The sequence below is a fragment of the Python bivittatus genome, unplaced genomic scaffold, assembly GCF_059951505.1.
Source record: "Python bivittatus isolate LINGU-HERP-01145 unplaced genomic scaffold, Pbiv_v1 ctg000610_np1212, whole genome shotgun sequence".
NCBI lineage: Eukaryota > Metazoa > Chordata > Lepidosauria > Squamata > Pythonidae > Python > Python bivittatus.
The window spans coordinates 10,420,357-10,440,441 of NW_028277088.1; the positions used below are offsets into that span (position 1 = coordinate 10,420,357).

The following is a 20,085-nucleotide window of genomic DNA, read 5'->3' on the forward strand; positions in this document are numbered from 1 at the left end:
AGAAAATGAAAGAAAAGGTGTCCCAAACAAGAGCAGGTGCCATTTCCTTTTCTACTCCAGCTTCCTTCCAGACATGTAATTGCATAATTTGCAGCTAGGTGCTTCCCCCTTAGATATGAAGAATGGAAGATGTCTTCCTCATTTCAACAATAACTGTTTGGGAGAATATTTTTCTGGTGAGAATGTAATTTGTCCAATGAGGCATATTGGACAAACCCTAGAATTACTGCATTACGAATGAGATTAATCTCTCACTCTGCAATGCTTTGACCTTTGTATTTCAGAAGGCATCAGGTTCTCTTTCTCAGTGTGCGTGTTTGTGTGTATTATATCTGAGTCAGCGCAGAAAAAGCTTCGGCTCCTGGCTAAACAGAGAGAGTCATCTGGACAACTTGTTGTGAGCAGAATTTTCTGCTGTTGTGAGAATTTCCCCACAAAAGAATGTAGCATTGATCCAAATAACATAATAACATAACTGAATATGCTATGAAACTGGATCAATACAGAAGCATAAGAAACAGTGATTGCACTTTTATCCTTAGAGGAATGGATGCCATGCTTAACACAAAGCAAGCACAGGGCCTACTAAATGGAGAAAACATAATAATTTAATGTAAGCCCAAGATGGGGTTGAGGGGGGCTGGGCTGGGTGGGACTTGAGGATTATACGAGCAAGATGGTCAGATACATGGAGTCTTTCAGAGTTCTGGCTTTGTCTCATTGTCCTTTTAAGTTATGCTCATTGCCTCTTTTATTACCATGTGAATTTTCAGTGTATTAATAACCAGTGTAATAAGACAGCTAACTGGCTTTAGAATCGCTTTCCCCAAAGCAACACCAAATATAATTTTACAGATACTGCCTAATGGCATTTCCATTTGATTGGGCATTTTAAATGCTTTCCCCCCCATTTGTTTCTTAGGTTTGCTGACCCTCTATTGGCTGTTTTTATTGAACTGTATTTTATGTGAAAAATTATGTGTTCTTTACACTATCCTGCAGGGGTGTCTGCTGAGTGTGGTTAAAAGAAAGTAAAGATGGCAGCCAGAACAATGCAGTTGAAATGAAGCACAAAAAACAAAACAAAACAAAAAACAGGCAAAGCTTTCACAGCATCCACCTTGGATATTTTCATACAGCAAACCATGATCAATGTCAAAATGATGACACATGCATAATATCATCATTGCGTGAATGCTACTATTATGTATTTGTGTCCTGGTATCTGAACCAGGTAAGTCACAGTATTTGCATTATGACAGTGTCGTATATATATTGTCATTTGCCCCCTGTGCCTTACACAGACACCCATGCTTGTTTGATAAAAGTGGGCTGATTTCAAAATGAAGTTAATTGAACAAGGGATCCATTTGAGCATTAGGGCTTGGTCTCAACAGCTGTTATTAATATCAAGGTTTTAAAGAGTGTATAGCCATTATAAAAATGAACTTCTCTAACTGAACAATTAGAAAGACTAATCCATAGTTGAGAGTCAGGCAGCATACAAGCATAATAATTAATAATAATTGAGAGTGGACACTGTAATACCTGGAGACAGCAGAATAGAAGAGAAAGAACTGGAGAAAATCACAAAATATAAAGACCTGAAAATAGAATTAGAACGACTATGGCAAAAGAAAGCAAAGGTAGTACCAATAGTTATAGGTGCCTTAGGCGCAATCCCAAAACATCTGGAGTACCACTTGAACACCATCGGCATTGACAAAACCATCATCAGTAAATTGCAAAAGGCAGCTTTACTTGGAACAGCTTATATCCTGTGACAACACCTCTAACACCATCAAACAACAACATCTGCCTATCTCAGGTCCTTAGGAAGGACTTGATAGGTAGATAAAAATGCCAAATCCAGTTTAAACATCTGGCTGACTGTGTAACCAACCATCATCATCATCATCATCATCATCATCATCATCATCATCAGGACCAATCTTTAAGAACAAATGCATATAAAGCTAGAACTGAGAAGACAACAACAGACAGCAAATGCCGCCTCTGCAAAGAAGCTGAAGAAACAGTGGACCACCTAGTTAGCTATTGCAAGAAGATTGCACAGACTGACTACAAACAATGGCATGACAAAGTAGTAACAATGGTGCATTGGAACATCTGCAAGAAATACCATTTGCCTGCAAGCAAGAACTGGTGGGATCACAGAACAAAGTAATAGAAAATGAAGAAGCTAAAATGCTCTGGGACTTTAGAATTCAAACAGACAAGCAGCTGCCACATAACACCCCAGATTTAACAACTGTTGATAAGAAAGACAAAAAAGGCTGGATGGTGGACATTGCAATACCTGGAGACAGCAGAATAGAAGAGAAACAACTGGAATATAAAGACCTGTAAATAGAAGTAGAATGACTATGGCAAAAGAAAGCAAAGATAGGACCAATAGTAATAGATGCCTTGGGTGCAATCCCAAAGCATGTGGAACACCACTTGAAGACCATCGGCACTGACAAAATCATCATCCGTCAATTGCAAAAGGCAGGTTTACTCGGAACGGCTTACATCCTGCGACGATACTTTTTACACCATCAAGCTACACCACCTGCCTATCCCAGGCCCTTGGGAAAGACTCCATAGGTGGATAAAAATGCCAAATCCAGTCTAAACATCTGGCTGACTATGTGACTAAGAATAATAATTTTTGTTGCAGGGGATGTGAGATTTCCTGTAGAACTCAACCTAGCAGCAGGAGAATGATGGACTGGTCCAAAATGGCTCCATTGCTCAATGGAGCAGTGCGGCAAGGAAGCTACTTCCATGCTATGATGATGATATATGAATTGTGAGCATGGCATCACACAGTTGGAATCCGTATTAGATCAGGCTGCATATGAGTTCACACACATTTGTTTATCATTTGACAAGTGTAGCATCCAGCAATGCAGGGGAAATATATTCTTACTATAAAAAGGGTCCCAGGTTGAGCTTGTTATACCACTAGGTATAGTGGTGATAGACTTCTCTTTGCTATCTGGATAGTAGACTATGCTAAACTAGACAAAGCAACTGCCTGGTTTCCTATGTATAAAATAGCTACCGGAGACCAAAGAATTTTCTTATTACCTTGCTGGATCTGAAATGCTTCTCAATGTAAGCAATCCACGCATTCACATACAAGTTACTAAATTATGTTTTATTGAATGATATATGAGCTTGGATCTATCTACTTGACATAATTATCTGGGGGAAAACTTAATGATATCATGATACATGATGCAATTTTGTCATTTGCATAATGACATCATGATGTGTCACTTCTCACCAGTGCAGATGTCCATGCTACTTGAACTCCAGTTCCTCTTATTGCCACAATTCTAACCTTTTTCCATAATAGAGCTAAACTAACTATGATATTAATTGCATTAATGTAACTAATGTAGTTAAATTTTCCTTTCCCTGTTATGGCCCTGACAAAAGAAACAAGGAAATCAGTCAACTCCTTTTCTGAAAACACATTGCATTTCAAGAGCAGCCTCTATTGATGCTAATAGAGGTAATTTCCTCCCAATGTTAAGCAGCAACTCTTGAAGGAAGTTTGATGTTTATGTTTTGCTTGGGATGTATACAGGAAGAAAACTCTCTCCCTAACCTGAACTTTGATCCTGTTATTTACATAACAAACAAAAGTAAAACACAACCAATCCCACAATATGTGCACCTTCCTGCAATTAAAGTAAAGTCTAGCTTCAGACAATTCTTATTGATGAATCTGAAATCTATCTGTGGCACTCCAGATGTGGCTGAATTACAGTTTCCAGCAACTTCATCCAATCTGACCAGTGATAAGAGATGAAGGAAGTTGTGATGCAGCAATACATGGACTGCTACAGTTTGTTTTCTCCTGGCCTCACTAGGCGGAAAAAGCTGAAGCTGATGTCCCAACTGCCAGATGGGTTGGGACTAAATTTCCCAGAATTCTCATCTGCAGAAGGGAGATGGAGGCAGGATTAAATATTCAATCAAATGACATGTAAAACTGCACACATGGGGACATGACATAATCTAACATCTGTATATCTCTCTCTCTCTGAGAGCTTAAGGGAAGGTGGATTGTATATCATTCTCAAGACCTGGATAGCTCCCAAAGTTAATGCACTGTATATACTCATCTAAAATGCAATGGTCCATGAGTACAATTCCTGGTAGAGGGTTTGAATCCCATAAAAAGATCTGGATACAAATGTCTGATGATCCCAATTCAGGACAAAACTGCTCATGTACTGCTTCCTGGTAGTCTACATAAGTCAAATAACTAGCTACCCAATATCTGAGTAACACAAATTTCAACAGAATATAGCAGGGGCATCTTCCTCAACACATGGGAAAGATACAAGGTTGGGGGAGACTGGGCTGCAATAAGGCATTAGCAATCAAGAAACATCTAGACCAGGTTAATGCTTGACTGCTGCCTTATGCTGTGAATTTTTCACAGATGAGAGTGTTACTATGCACTATTGGACCCCAAGGACTGCTATCTGTTTCATATGCCAGTGGATAGATCTTTTATGTCCAAAAGTGCCTTAATGACAAGCTGAATACAAGAAAGTGTATTCATTGTAAATAGCTTTCCCAATATGACTCAGCAAGAGTGAAGGAAGAAAATGCCCATAATGAGAAGGTAGTTGTCTTTCATTCTCAGCCATTCCTGTTTGTATCAGGTCTTGATTAATGCATTAATCAGAAACAACTAAGAGGTTTTATGAAACATGACTTTATTATGAACATTTAATCACTGCTGAAGAAAAACAGGCTAACATAAAGGAGTTCTAGATGGCCTTGTATAGTTATACAGCCGTGTTTCAATAGGGGAGGGAGAACCCAAAACAGGTTTCATGAGTCAGTGATGGTGAGTTAAAAAAAATCCAAAAAATTGCATTAAAACTTTCTTATTTCCATCTAATTTAATCCATGGTTCTGGTTGCCTGAATCCAATGGATTGCTACCATGAACCCAACAATGCAATATAGTTTGTACCAGGCTTGCATAACCCAAGAGCCATCAAGCTAAAATCAGTCCACTATTAGCCAAATCCCTGCCTGCTCGAGCCTTCCAAAATCAGGGATTGTCAAAACCTGGTAGGCTATAATATTTGGCTACTGAGCTGGTAGTATTTATAATGCTAAGTACTTTATTGGATACCTGATGTTGCAGCTGAGTGGCAAGCCTGTGAAATCACAGCGCTTAAACAGTCAAATACATTCCATGTTGTTATTTCTAGCGCTGTCCTCTTATTTGCATTTATTGATGACATCAACAGCCATTTTATCCATATCATGGATGGAAGCCAAGATAGGCAAGGAAGTTAAATGGATGGTTCTTTCACAACCAGTCATTTTGCTAGAATTGCAATGTAGCTGCAAGCTGGATGCTTCAGGGGATGACAGTTGGACTTCCTCCTACTGCAGTGTCCTTGCAAACTAAATATCCCAAAGATACCACCTGAATCTCACCTGCGAACATATTGCATGTACAATGGAGTTAGGATGAAGCCTCACACCACTATTTTATGCTGTGGCCACTGATGTTGCAAGCAGGCCAACTGGCTGGTTAACTGGCAAGCTTTTGCCACTATTTTCTGATTTTTCTTTTTTTAAAGCAGCAGAGTGCTAGAGACGATGGCCAGGAGAAGAAAGAATAGCCCTGGATGTGATAGAGATACCTGTAGAATTTGCTACTACAAAATGTAGCAGTAGTGGACATGAATTTGGGTGTCTTTAAATGCAGATAGAACAAATTCAGGGCTGACTGTCAAGGGATGCTAGTTATGATTGATGGATTGATTATGTGCCATCAAGTTGATGTTGACTCTTAGCAACCATATAGATTTTCCCCAGGAGCTAGTTATTATAGCTATATGGATAAATATTCACAATTATTCCAGTGTCAGATTGCATGCTTCTAAGTACCAGTTGCTGTAGTACGTGAACAGAAAGTTTTTATCGTCACAACATGCTGATGAGTTTCTTACAAGCTCACATTGGTCTCTCTGGGAGCAGAGAATGCGGGATGAAACAACCCGATCCAACTTGGCTATGTATCAATTTTGACTGTGTGTGTGTCTAATTTGATCTTTCCTTTGTTACTTTTCAGAAAGACAACGCATTCTTTCAAATATTTAGTTTGTTTTCTAAAATACCCTTCAGACTCCTTGGATAATCCCTTTTTTCTCAGTATTATCCAAACAAGCTTACCTCAAGTGCAGCTCCAGCTGTGAGTAAAGGAAATGAATGAAAGCTCTCCTAGCCACAATTTCTGCATGACAATCATTGACCACGAGTCCTTGGTCATTAAGGTATTCTCCATTTAGGCATTTGGTGCCTGAAGAGAGCACAATAACCTGAGCCTGCTGAATGTCCATACCTGTGGGAAAAAAAACAGCACACACAATCAAAAGCTCATAATGGCTTGAGATCATGCTTTCGTGCAGCACCAGAGACAGCTCTAAGAGGGTGATTACTTGGCTTTGGGGATAAGTAGCAATCCTGAGTCTCAGCACCAGTGGAATAATGTATGGTCTGTTTCAATATCAACCACTAATTCCCACATCAAAGTCATCCAGAAAGTTTACTTGTTAAATCATTAACAAGAGATGATATATCCTGTAAGGAGATAATAAAAGAAGCTCCTGCAGCACTGATGAACAATAACCTTCCAGGGAGCTTTCTTGTTGTCGTTGCTGCTGTTCCTTTTTTTATGATAGAAACATACACTCCCTATAATGTAAGTTTTCATTTCCTTGGCACTGGAACGGCTAATAAAAAGTGAGTTTTAGAGTGTCTTTTCTTTAGAAATCATACATCCCAGTGCACAAATCCCTATTGCAACACTGCTCAATTACTAACTCTGAATATGCATTTCTTTATAACATGGGAATAATATCAGGGCTGTGCCTCCCTGCCTTGCAATATGGCTGAAGACCTGGATATCCTTGAGAATGGCCACCCCAAGTGGAATTTGCCAGTCCAGGGAGATGTGAGAGGGTGTGTTTCCTCCATAGTCACCTCTCCCCTTTGGAACAGTGCACCCCAGAGATAAGGTGCTTCTACTCTTGCTGGTGTTATAGAAGGTGATTAGGTCCAGGATGTCTTGGAGGGCCTTTTGGGATGACATGAATTTTGTTTTTCCTGAAGAAGCAGAGCCAGGTGTTTGTTTGGATTATTACATTATTATTATGGTTTGTTGTTATATTATGAATTTTAACTTTATATCTGCATCTGGTCCTAGGGATGTTAAAAACACGAGGATGAAGTGAGTTTTAGGTCCTGTTCTGTAGAAGACCAAGGTTTGGTAGCTAGGAGAACTGAGCAAAAACCTGTTACTCAAGTTTTTCAAAGTTGTCAGGTTGATTTTCTAGGAACCAATGATTTACTGGTTGTCTGAACTTCTTCACTCCAAAGAAACATGGTAGGTAGTGGGAAACTGTAAGCCATTACTACAACTGGGTGAGAGATCTCAAGAAAGTGATGAGAACTATTCAGGAGGGCAGAACTGGTCTCTTTTACCACTTATGATGTATTGCTGACCAAGTTGAGTATTGACACATAATACTGCAGAATCTCATGTTACATTAACTGTTGTGAAACTGTAGTACAATAGATTATTAATGAGTAGATGGAGGTACTAATTACCACTTACCCTTATCATAAAGGCTTCCAGGTCTGGACTGTGAAAATCCAGATGACTATGATGGCAGAGTTTGAGTTTTCTATATCTCCTTACTGCCTTCTTATGGTTGTCTGAATTTTTGTAGTTTACATGATGGTAGCCTTATCTATCACCATACATTTGAAGGAACAATGCATCTTGTAAAGCATTTACAAGTAGATTATGGTTCTACTTGTGTGAGAGCAAAGTATGAACTGAGAAGGCATTGGCAGAATATAAAAGGGTAGATTCACTGCAGACATTAGACTTCATTTTTTAAACCCTGATTAACAAGTTGAAAGTTATATGTTTGAAATCACACCTTGAGGTGAGTTTGCATGAAAAGTGTTCATTTTTAGAGCTGCATTATAATTACAGCTGACATAAAGAGAAATGCTATGGTATCTACTATACATGTGGGCTATGGGCATCCCCGGATTTCAGGCTCTTTTTGAGGTCCCATATGGTGGAATACGACTAATAGGCCAAGGTTCAAAGTCACAGCTAGGGAAGCTCACTAGATGACTGGCCTCAAGCCCCTCTCTTAGATCAACGTACTTCTCTGAGTTGTTTTTGTGAGGATAAAATTTGAGGAGATATATATATATATATATATATATATATATATATATATATATATGCCTCCTTGAGTTTCTGCAGAAAAGGTAGAAAATGCAACTAATAGAAAATAACAACAAAAATAATAGCATCCATACAATATACATTACTGCAGCAGTTGTTACATACATAGGCAAGGGTTTTATATTTAAACATTTCACAAATTCTGGCTAGAAAAACATAGTATGTTTAGACACCCTCAAGTATTAAGCTATAAATGGTTGAAAGTAATTTGCCTCATAATCTCCTTCAGCAAACAATTGCTTTGTTTTATTCTTGTAAACTAGGTGAAGGATGCCACAGCCTAAGTAAAACCCAAGTAATTAAATAACTATTAAAAAAGAATTAATCTCAGGAGACATGCTGCATTAAAACCACACACACACACACACACAATACATGTTTTCTATTTTTATCCTGCTTCAACCCAATATTTGCATAGACATATTATGAGACTCACTTTCCCAGAAATAATGGTAAATAAGCCCAGGAAACAGCATTTTCTCCGTTATAGCCTTGATGCCTCTCTTATCTATTTGGGAAAGGGTTCTGAAGATGTCTTCTTCTGCAAAGCTTTGCATGAACAACTTAAGGGATGATGGGGGGTGGGAGGGGGACGGAAGGAAGAAACTAGGCAGAACAGACAAGGAATTTAAAACTGAAGTGGGATTTTAACATTGGACTGAATGCTTAGAATAGTTTTCAGTCTGATTACAATGCAAGAGAATGAAAGGGAAAAAGCTGAGATGGGGCAAAAAACTCAGATGTGATCTGTGAAGGCATGAACAGCATCACCTGCAAATGACCAAGAATAACTTCCCCCAAATCTCTCTGGGAAAAACCAAGAGCAGTAGCCTAATTATTTCATTACTTTTATGGGAACATTAAAATATGGCAGGGGTGCAGGAAGAAGAGGGAGAAACGCAGGTGGTACTATAAACAGATAACAAGGTAAAGAATATTTTATTGGGTTCCTTTAGAATATCAGTGTCTTAAATGTGCATCTGGGAACAACATCTGACCCCAGAGTACTTACCAAGTAAAGAGTTCTGAAAAGGAGATACTGAACATGATTTGCATGCAAAGAATGCTTTATTTATTTATTTATTTATTTATTTATTTATTTATTTATTTATTTTTATTAGATATATCTCTGCCCGTCTCCCCCTAATGGGGGACTCTTATTATATCAATCAGTTATGGGCCTTGCCTTACACTTTTGACTTTGGGGCTTAAGATGGCAATTATAATCTCAGTTATGTAGGAAGGCTGATCAAAGTGGGCTTTTCTAGAATTATTTTCCTTTTAATTATGACTGATTTCTTTTGCAAAACAGTGGCAATTCTGTATCTGCAAGAGACTGAATCGCCATTCAAGGGTTAACTTTTCCTTTTTTGTTATCATTCAGTCACAGTAAACCCAACTGTCTGTAACCCTCCAGTGAATACTTGGGTAAATTGCAAAATGTTTTCAGATACTTGTAACCAGCTTTGCAAACAGATTATCAGCAATGCAAATGTCTTCAGCCATGTAAGTAGACCATTATCAGCTAGGCAATTTTTTTATCATTCCCATGTAACCTAATTTGCTCTCTTGCTTGATCTATGACTTTCAGCTATTTTTCTATTCCAGCTAATGAAAAAATCTGTGAAACCAAGCTTACATATGGCCATTGTTGCTGCTACTACAATACTATGCATGTGTATGTATGCCCACATATGCACACACCGGACTGTATCCCTCAGCCGTGTCAGTAGGGTGTGTGCATCCAAATTGGCAAGATGATGGACAAAGCATTGTGATGCAAGCCCCATCCCACATATGTTCAAAAGGGGCAGGGCTTGCATCACAGTCTCCAGTTTTAGCCCTCTTAATTTTTTTTCTTTTAGGAAATGAAGCACTGGAATAACTCGAAGACCCTAGGATGTTGATTCCTGAAGAGCTGAGGCAGAACATTCTCTATACATTGTGAGGAGAGATTGATTACCTGCATATCTGGGGATTGTACTGGGCGAGTCATCATCACTCAGCCTAATTTTCCTCTTTTAGAGATCAAAAGGGATGGGAGAGCATTTTGTGAACTGCTTAAGCTCATGGGAAGAACGCTGGCATTAAACTGTAATAAACACACAAACAGGAAAAGTATATAATTTTGGGGTCTCCAACCAGCTATTAATTAATTAATTAATTTACTTATTGGGGCTTATATGGTGCTTCAATCAAGCATTTGTAGGTACTTTGAAATCACTCTCACAAAATGCTGCTGTGGGGTGTTTTCTACTATCTTTTTACCGGGCAAAAGAAAGTATTAAGTATACATCCCTCCTAGAGAGAAGGTAGGAAATTAATCAAATGGGCAAATAAAGAAACTAAATAATCAAACGCTCTTCTTTGCATTAGATGGCCACTTTGAATATTATGGGCTTTCTTTTATGTGTCTCCACAGATATACTAGATAGCTTCTATTCTGAATATAAGAAATAACTGCCTCTTTATATGGAATGCAGAAAAAACATGTATTTTATGAAGGCTTCTAAATAAACTTTCTGCTGCCATGTCTAAGGCAGGCCAGAACTTGGTCCAAGAGATTCCCGTCTTGACTTGTGAAAGTCCACCAAATCCTGTTCCCATTCTTTTTCCTTCCCCTGTATCAAAATAGACTGGGAGTAATTACATTTCCTAAGAAGAAACTAGACTATCCTTTCCAAATATATAAGTGATCTAAGATATATTGAATGACTGTTCAGGTAATTTGGAACTCTTCCCTCCACATCCATAGAACATAAGTGTCAAAGCTGCTGATCTGGAAGAATGTAGCAGACAGTGCAAAGAGAGAAAACACAGTCCACTTAGAATGGAAAGCGAAAAAAATTCAGTTTGAAGCTTTTAGTGCTGAGAAGCAACTCCCTAATGTTTTTTGAAGGATTGAGGACAACAATAGAAAGTTTGTGGGGCTGTATCTCATATAGGTGTGATCAGAACATTCACTGTTTCTTAGCTTATTTGAGGGCCACCACTACCGTTCTGGTGCATTTTCCAAGCCAGTATGAAATGCAGTGGAAAAACAGTGATTAGTAGCACCTAAAATACTTCCAGAGAGATGTTAATAATGAGTAAAAGCTGCATATTATGCAGCTTTCCCATCTCCCTATATTAAGAAAAAAGATGGAAGGAATAGTTGAGAAAACACAGGAGGACCAGTAATGGAAGTTGCCATCATCTGGCTGACTTTCCTGGCAAAGCTACATGGACAAGGCAGCCATTGACAAAACCAGAACCCTGAAGCTTCAATAAAGTCTCAAGATGTTGCAAAGGAAATAAGTTGGCGGTGTCATAAACAGAAACATGAGCTAATTCAGCCTTTCTGTTCCTCTGTGTTCATGTCAGAGGGAATTCTGGAATTGGCTTTCCCATCTATTTCACTGTGTTCGCTTTACTTCATGTCTAATTAGGAGAGGACTGAGGATCCTGGGACCCTGACACGACCAGCGTGGACAAACTGGGTGTAAAATTAGAGTGGCAACAGAACCACATGATTATGCACATGATTAAACATTTGCAAGTGGAGAAGAGATTCAAAAGGGAAAATATTAACATAATGGAAAATACATAGATTAGCTAATTGATTATTCAGGAACAGGAAAACAGTCTGCCAGACTCTGAGAGGTATAAACCAAGAGGAGGAGTGGAAATCAGAAGTTAGGCATTGTTCAGGACATTATGAATGATGATATGAAGAATGCTTCAATAAAGATCATAGGCAGAAAAATAGAGGATCAAAGAATAGAACAGAATCATTACTAACAACCAAAGAAATTTAGAATGGATAGATCTCCCAGAGGAAGTGCTGAAAACTACATGATACAATTTTGATGCAGAAAAAAAAGGCACTCCAGAATGCACTATAGGGAGTAATTGGGCACCGGCAGATACATAAATGTGATGATTTAGCATTCCTTTCCTGTTCTAATTTCCATGGTTTGTTACATTTACTTTCTGCTGTGAACAAGGGAAAAAAACTGTTTCCAAGGATCTGTGTCTGCCTTGTTCAATGTATCATAGGCCAGAAGAATCCTGGTCTGGCCCAATACAGTATATAGATTGCATATTTACAACCCCTTAGATGTCAACTGATCTGAATAATTTGGGCTCAATACACTTATGGGCAAATGTGAAGATGAACTTCCTCTACTAACATTCTTCTGTAATTGAAAACAAGCCAATCATATCGTTCTGCAAGGACAGACCACAAGAAATTGACCTCATGCTTAAATTTCCAGGAATACTTTGTTTTTGTTTTTAATTGAGCTATCTCCTTGATATGTTACCTTTCTACAGGCAAGGACCCTTTTTATTTTCCATAATATGGACCCTGGATAAGACAGCCATCTTCATGAGGCATCCTTAGAGTGCTCTATGGGCCTGGTATGGTTTACCACTCCTGCCTATCTTGAAGTGTTGTAATTTTAGTTACAATGATTCTAACTTGCATCATTCTGGGTCCTGTGACAAACTGAAAAGTTAACTAGACATCCAGTGCTAAAAGGGCTCTTTTCAGAGTCAAAAAAGCTACTGACAAAAGATCGGTCCCTCCATGTTATTGTTCCATGTTATTTGGGTATCTTTATGGCTGTGTCTGACATTTATGTAGCTATATAGGGACATATTCTTTGTATATACCTCATAGATAGCCTTGCTCCCAAGTGTCCAGCCAACAGGGTCAACCCATCTCAAAAGCATCAGACTGAGAAGGCTGTTGTAATAGTGAATTCATGCCAACTTCTGCACATGTAGTATTGATCATTATTGTTACTATTATCTCCATTTGCCCATATTTACACAAGATTCTATGGATGCACCCACAATGTTATAGGTAAGCTCACATGAAGTTGGCATACAGGTTTGATCCCATAACCTCATTTTCTGTTTTATTCCACATACATGGAGAGGTGTAAGCATCAGACAATAATTTAGGCATGCAACCTAGGGGACATGTGAACACTTGTATTAATCTGCTAGTACGCAAGATAGTCAGAGGCTCCCAGCTATATGTCCAGGTAGAGACAAATAAAGCTTTGTGGCTACAGAGTGTGGGAACAGCTCCCAGTCTGTTCAACATTCAAGAGTTCTGCACAATTCATGTTTGATTTTGCTGATTTCATGATGCTTCAAAGAATTATCAAATTGGTTCATTTATGCCATTAAGCCCACTCTCTGCTCAGTACAAGAATCCGAATTAAAGCATCCTTGACAGATGGCTATCTAGCCTCCTCTTACACACATCTAGTGAAGGAAGTCTACCTGTGTAATTGATTTCATTTGAAAGGCATCTTGGTTGGATCCTTAAACCAAAAGACTATTGCGTTATTCTGCAAACATATTTTACCAGCTTCCAACTAAGGGCCAGAAGTAGATTGTCCATTAATATTCCTTATTCCTTTTAGGTGTCATGCATTCTGAATCTTAAAATGACTAGAAGGATCCATGGAGATAGATTGTCAACTTTTACTTTTCTCCAGTTACCCCACTTAGTGATGATTAAGATCCATTTCAAGCAATATGGACCCTAATTTTCCAACTTTTATCACAGCATGAAATTGCTGTTTAGAGCCCTTTTCGTCCACTTCATCTTTATTTCATATAAGATAATAGAAAAGGCATCCCTGCTTGCTTTTAAGATCAAAGTGATTGTCAGGTTCATAAAAAAGAGAAAGAGAGAGAGAGAAATGAACTCAGATGCAGAAAAAAAAAATCAGTGTATATCACTCTTCTGTGGGCATCCTTGCGTTCTCCTCAGAAGAAGACTAAACTTCTTAGATTATGCATTTGAAAAGAAAAGAAGACAGAAAACATTTCTATCTATATTTAACTCTCCAAATGCATCACATTTAAATAGGAAAAACAGTATTTAAATACCTGCCACCTTTCATCCATTTTAAGTGTGGAAGGCCTTTTTCCCTTATTATTTGAAAATAATAAGATGGGCCACAGAATGAATGACAGCAGTTCTTTATTATGTCCAGTAATTGCCAGTTAAGTGGAAAGGTGGTATTTCAAATTCAAGCATTCAGTTTTTTAATTTATTTTTCTAATAATTGCATTCTAAAATGCAATTGATCCACAAGAAAAATACATAAATTGGACCCATACCCATAACTAGCAATGGGAAGAGCTTGATCTGATGTGGGTGGAACCAAAGCATTGCATAGTGCTTCCTTTTTTTTGTGTTATTTTATCCCTTTTCTATTTGTCAAACTTTTGCAAGTCCTGCATGTCTATTTCTCACTGCGACTCACAGAGTGTCATGGGAATTTCTGGAGTGGTGAATGATGCATAGATAGACGAAAGTTCCTGTTTCCTGTGTGCAGGGATGCACTTTCAACTCACCTCTGGTGCAGGTTGTCACTTGGGGGTTCTACTTATGGATCCATTCTCTTGATGTCTGGATAATAGGATGGTCCCCAAGATTACAAATACTATCCTATCCCAGGTCACGGTTGGTAAATGAAAGAATCAAAAGCGTAATCAGGTGGCAAAATCATAATTCCAAAAAGAGTACTTGTGACTAGGGAGACACACCAAAATATAACCAGCAAGTCAACCAAGAGCCAAAGCCAAATTAGTCAAAGGCCTACTCAAAGTTTCAGAGTTAGGTCCAGGCACAAAGAATCATGAGATTAGATAATTCAGTCAACCAAGGTTCAACGCATAAGAGTAGCTAGTTGTTTATTCTAACAAGCTCAAGACAATTTTCATCTAACTTGCTGGCATATTGAGTGCAGCACTTTAACACCATCATCTTTTAGTATTTTAAATAACTCAGCTGGAATCCTGTCATCTCCACTAGCTTTGTTGTTAGCAATGCTTCCTAAGGCCCACTTGACTTCACTCTCTAGGATGTCTGGCTCAAGGTCAGTGATCACACCAACGTGGACATCAGGGACATTAAGATCTTTCTTGTATAGTTCTTCTGTGTATTCTTGCCACCTCTTCTTAATCTCTTCTGCTTCTGTTAGGTCCCTGCCTTTTTTGTCCTTTATCATGCCCATCTTTGCACTAAACGTTCCTTTCATATCTCCAATTTTCTTGAAGAGATCTCTAGTCTTCCCCATTCTATTGTTTTCCTCAATTTCTTTGCATTGTTCATTTAAGAAAGCTATGGCAAGCCTAGATAGCATATTAAAAAGCAGAGACGTCACCTTGCCGACAAAGATCCGCATAGTCAAAGCTATGGTTTTTCCAGTAGTAATGTATGGCTGTGAGAGCTGGACCATAAAAAAGGCCGAGCGCCGAAGAATTGATGCCTTTGAACTGTGGTGCTGGAGAAGACTCTTAAGAGTTCCCTGGACTGCTAGGAGGTCAAACCAGTCAATCTTAAAGGAAATCAACCCTGATTGCTCATTGGAAGGATCGATAATGAAGCTCAAGCTCAGATATTTTGGCCACCTAATGCGAAGAGAGATCTCTTTGGAGAAGACCCTGATGCTGGGAAAGATTGAAGGCAAAAGGAGAAGAGGACGGCAGAGGATGAGATGGTTAGATAGCATCACTGAAGCAATGAGCATGAAACTGAGCAAACTCAGGGAGGCAGTGAAGGACAGGAAGGCCTGGCGCAATATGGTTCATGGGGTCACGAAGAGTCGGACACGACTTAACGACTAAACAACAACAACAACAACAACTAGAATTTCACACTGAAGCCTGCAGCTTTGTTGCATGAACCATTGAGTGTCTCTTCAGTTGCAGCAGGAATAAACCCAATGAATGAATGAATGAATGAATGAATGAATGAATGAATGAATGAATGACTGACTGACTGACTGACTGACTGACTGACTGACTGACTGACTGACTGACTGATTGCTGGGACACATTAAGCTATTTTGGCTGTAACTCACCAGGATGAACTAAACTATTCATGAGCATACTTTTATTCCTAAAGTGGTCTCTCCTATAACTGAGCACTTTGGCACCTCTTCACATTCCAACAGTTGAACAGTACCACCCTTCCTATAAACTGGATGATTTTACAGGTGAAATTCTATCACAGCCTTGGGCAAAGGACATCACTTCTAGTGGGGATTGATTCTGCCTTTTTTTTGTGCTTATCTATTATAGCAGTAGGATTGTTGACCTGTTGTTTTCCCCAGAAGAGTATTCCTCAGCTGAGGCCTTAGTATTTGCCTAGATGTTTCATGGAGGTTTTTACTATTTTGTGATTCCATATCCTGGAATGATCATTTAGAACTGGCTTCTCCTAACCAAGAGATGGGTCAAGATAACTCAGCTAGTTTTCACTGCATCCTTGAGCAGAATTCCCCAATCTGGTAAGTGCCTGGGGAGTATCATGTTGAGGAAGAGGGTCTTTGGTTTACTATGGTTCACTTCTGACTAGTGATCTAGTTGGAGCCCCTAGCAGTTAACATATTGCATAGCCTGAATCTACAGCATAATGCCGGTTTGTTCCAGATAATTTAGCAAGCCCCTCTGAATATGCATTGGATACCTCCTGCTTTCTCTGAAAAATTGTCTGTCAAACTCTAAACATATGCATATGAGGTTGTAGTCTACATTTAATATACTAATTCAAGCCTTTGTACTCTATTCTGAGCTGAAATCAAACTTTATGTAGGAGAGAAAAAAATAGCTGGAACCAGATCATGCTCCTTACATTTCATTTATGCAATTTTGGGGCATAATGAAAAATGTCATTCTTAAACTGTTGAAAAATCATAATAAGAGATAGGAAATTAGACTCATAGTTCTATCAGGGATATCCACAGGATATGTTAAAAAAAGTTAAGATGGCAATCACAATGGTGTGATCAAAACTTGACCATTTTTAATGTTTGCTGCACATAAAAACAGATGAAGTTCTTGACTTTTTTTGAACGCTATGTTGTAGCATGATCCCAATGTTAGTCTTTCTTAGCTAATACGTTAAAAAACTAGTTCTGTTTGCAACTAGTATAGATGTTAACCTAATATCCCTATTAATGTGGTATTCAATAACACATATGTATGGGAAGGATTGATTATTCTTACCAGCAACTTTGTGTATCAGATTTTAACTGGTATGAGGAAATATTTCCCTAGCACAAAGTATAAATGAAATAAAATGAAATGAAATAATTATAGGAATAACAGTTTGATGAAGAGTTAGATAAAATAATGTCTAATATGTATGTGAATACACACAGAGATATTAGAATTAAAGGATTTGGAGGGAAGAGGGTGTGGATTTATTTTCTATTGTCCCAGAAGACAGGACTGGAATCAATAGGTTAAAATTACAAGGATGACGATTTAGGGTAGACATCAGGAAGAACTTCCTGTTTGTATAAGTTGTCAGTCAAAGGAACAGGTTGTCACAGGAACTGGTGAGTTCTCCTTGACAGGAAGTCTTCAGATAGAAGCTGGATGGTCATTTGTCAGAGATACTGTAGTGGATCCTGCACTGAGCAAGGGGTTGGATTATGACTTCTAAGATCTCTTCCAACTCTGATTCTATGATTCTATTAGTTTATGATTTATGAACATTAGAACATCATCTTTCTGTAAGGGCCTCTGCATTTATTTTATGTATTTATTCTTCCATGGTCTAAGAAGAGAAAGGGTTTTATAGAAGGGTCTAGGTCTGATAATTTAAAAACTAAAACACCTACAGCCATGGGCCCCCAGATAGGATGAGATTATTTAACTGGAGAAGGAACTGGTTACCCTTTTTTCCCCAGTGAGTCAGCTAATTACAGTAAGTCCAAAGTGGCTATGAATAAAATACCAATTTTCCAAATTAGGATTGCATGCATCCTTCCAAACTAACAGAAATTTGGAAAACTTTCTCTACCAACCTCTGTGTAGCCACCTCACCCTGACTAATTTGTGCATTGAGGAAACGTGATTTAGATAATTTCAAACTATTTAAAAAGGTGTAAAATATGTACTAGCATGCAGAAAGCTCCCCTCTTTGAATCATTAAAACAGCCGCAGCTTTTGCAAGGTCTGTGTGGCTGCTTTGAAGACCATCCCTGCAGTCTCCATATGTATGCACACACAGCTCCTTTGTTTCACTAGCAGTTCCAGTGGGTGGAGTTATATGCAGATGAACAGGCAAACAGAAACAGCTTTTGAAGCAACTGCATAAGTTCTGCACAAGATGTAGCTGCTTTAACAACTGTAAGAGAAAGACATCTTTGCATCCCATCATTCCTCTGAAATGGGGATTTAGCTTCACCATAACGTAGTAAAAAGAATGAAGTGTTTATATGCTTTATTTATTTATATGCTTATTTAAAGCACATTATCTCACTTTCCTACTGTACTATGAGATGCTCAAAGCAGCTTGGAATAATTCTGTTTGAGGTAAAAGCTTCATATCTTACTGGAGATTCAAACTGGTGAGCTTAATGTTTTAGCTATAGTGGTGACTGCACTGAATTTCAGAACAGCTGTCACCATCACACTCATTTTTAATCACCAAGTCCAAATAGAACAGAGCCCCTAGTTCACATACAGATATTACCCTTATTCAAGTTACCAGTGTAAACAATGGCTGGACTTTTCTTTGAATAAATAAAACTATAGGCTAAGCAAAAAGCAAGGAAAATTGAAGCTTACCTCTGGTCATTACAATTCCTGCAAGGGATTTGTGACATGCATGGAGGGCAGCAAAGTTATCCGTCACCTCCTGAAACTTCTCTGTAATTATTTGGTACACGGAATCAGCAAATTCCTGGAAAGACATAACCAAAAGCCATTCTATCAACTTGGCATGACTGAGCACTAGATTGCATCTTCAGTTTTCAAACCCACTGGTCATCTTTCTCCTTTAATCAGAATGGCTTGTCATAAATTGTGTAGCCCATCTCTTTGCATTCACGTAGCCTTCAGACAGAAAATATCTTCAAACTGAGGACTGTCCTGAAGAAGAAGACACAGCCACTCTAACCGGCTCCTAAGCTGTATTGCATAATTACCAGTCTTTTCTTGATCCTTCTGACTTTTTCAGACTGTGATTGGTTTGTTTTTATTCATTTATTCATTCATTTATTTATTTATAAATTTGTAGGCCACCCATCTCCCCCCAATGGGTGACAAGTCATTGACAGCCAATTCATTTTCTTTCATTTTACTTGCATTTTGGCCATGATTTGTTGCAGCTCAGACCTGGTTTGAGTTTGTTTTCACTCCCTTGGATGTTGCACGCTGCTTATAGACTGTTTCCCCAAATACAGAATCCAGCTAATATCTATCCAACCATGGTTATTGCCTCTTTTCATCAGAAAGAATATGCTAATCCATCCCTGCAAAGACCTGCCATTTATTTCATGGACCAAGAAAGATACAGCAAGAAAGGCCAAACCTGAATTATAACTAAAATAAAGTAAAAATAGTGAATGCTTTTGGAGAGTCTTTGAGCAACAGCTAAACCGCAAAATTCTTGCATTTTTAAATGACTACAAAACATGGGAGCAGATGTTTGAAGCTCATAGTTACATTAAAAACAATACATAGTTTTTTTGACAATATATAAGCTAATAATTTTATGTAACATGATTTGTAGGCTGACATGATTTGCCCATTTGTTAGGTAAAGTCTTGCACCAACCCAATTCCTGCTTCTCCCAGGAGTAATTCACAAAATCTACTGTACTACATACTACCTAGCATGGTTCCAGCTTCTGAGTAGACATACTTAATCAAAGAGCGGGTGACTAAACAGCCAGTCAGCAACTGAGATTATTTTGTGTTACTAGCACTTGACCTTTGTTTTGATAAATTTTGATGTTTT

General features: G+C 38.4%; 1 protein-coding gene across 1 annotated transcript in view; it reads right to left on the reverse strand.

The window, feature by feature from the left end:
* The window catches only part of ADARB2 (adenosine deaminase RNA specific B2 (inactive)), a 391,861-nt gene that overhangs the window by 39,761 nt on the left and 332,015 nt on the right, over window positions 1–20,085 (reverse strand). The window contains exons 5-6 of the mRNA XM_088150229.1: window positions 18,913–19,027; window positions 6,225–6,393 (exon numbers count right to left, since the gene is read on the reverse strand). Of these exons, the coding sequence (XP_088006355.1) occupies window positions 6,225–6,393; window positions 18,913–19,027 (284 nt within the window). The remainder of the gene's footprint in view (window positions 1–6,224; window positions 6,394–18,912; window positions 19,028–20,085) is intronic.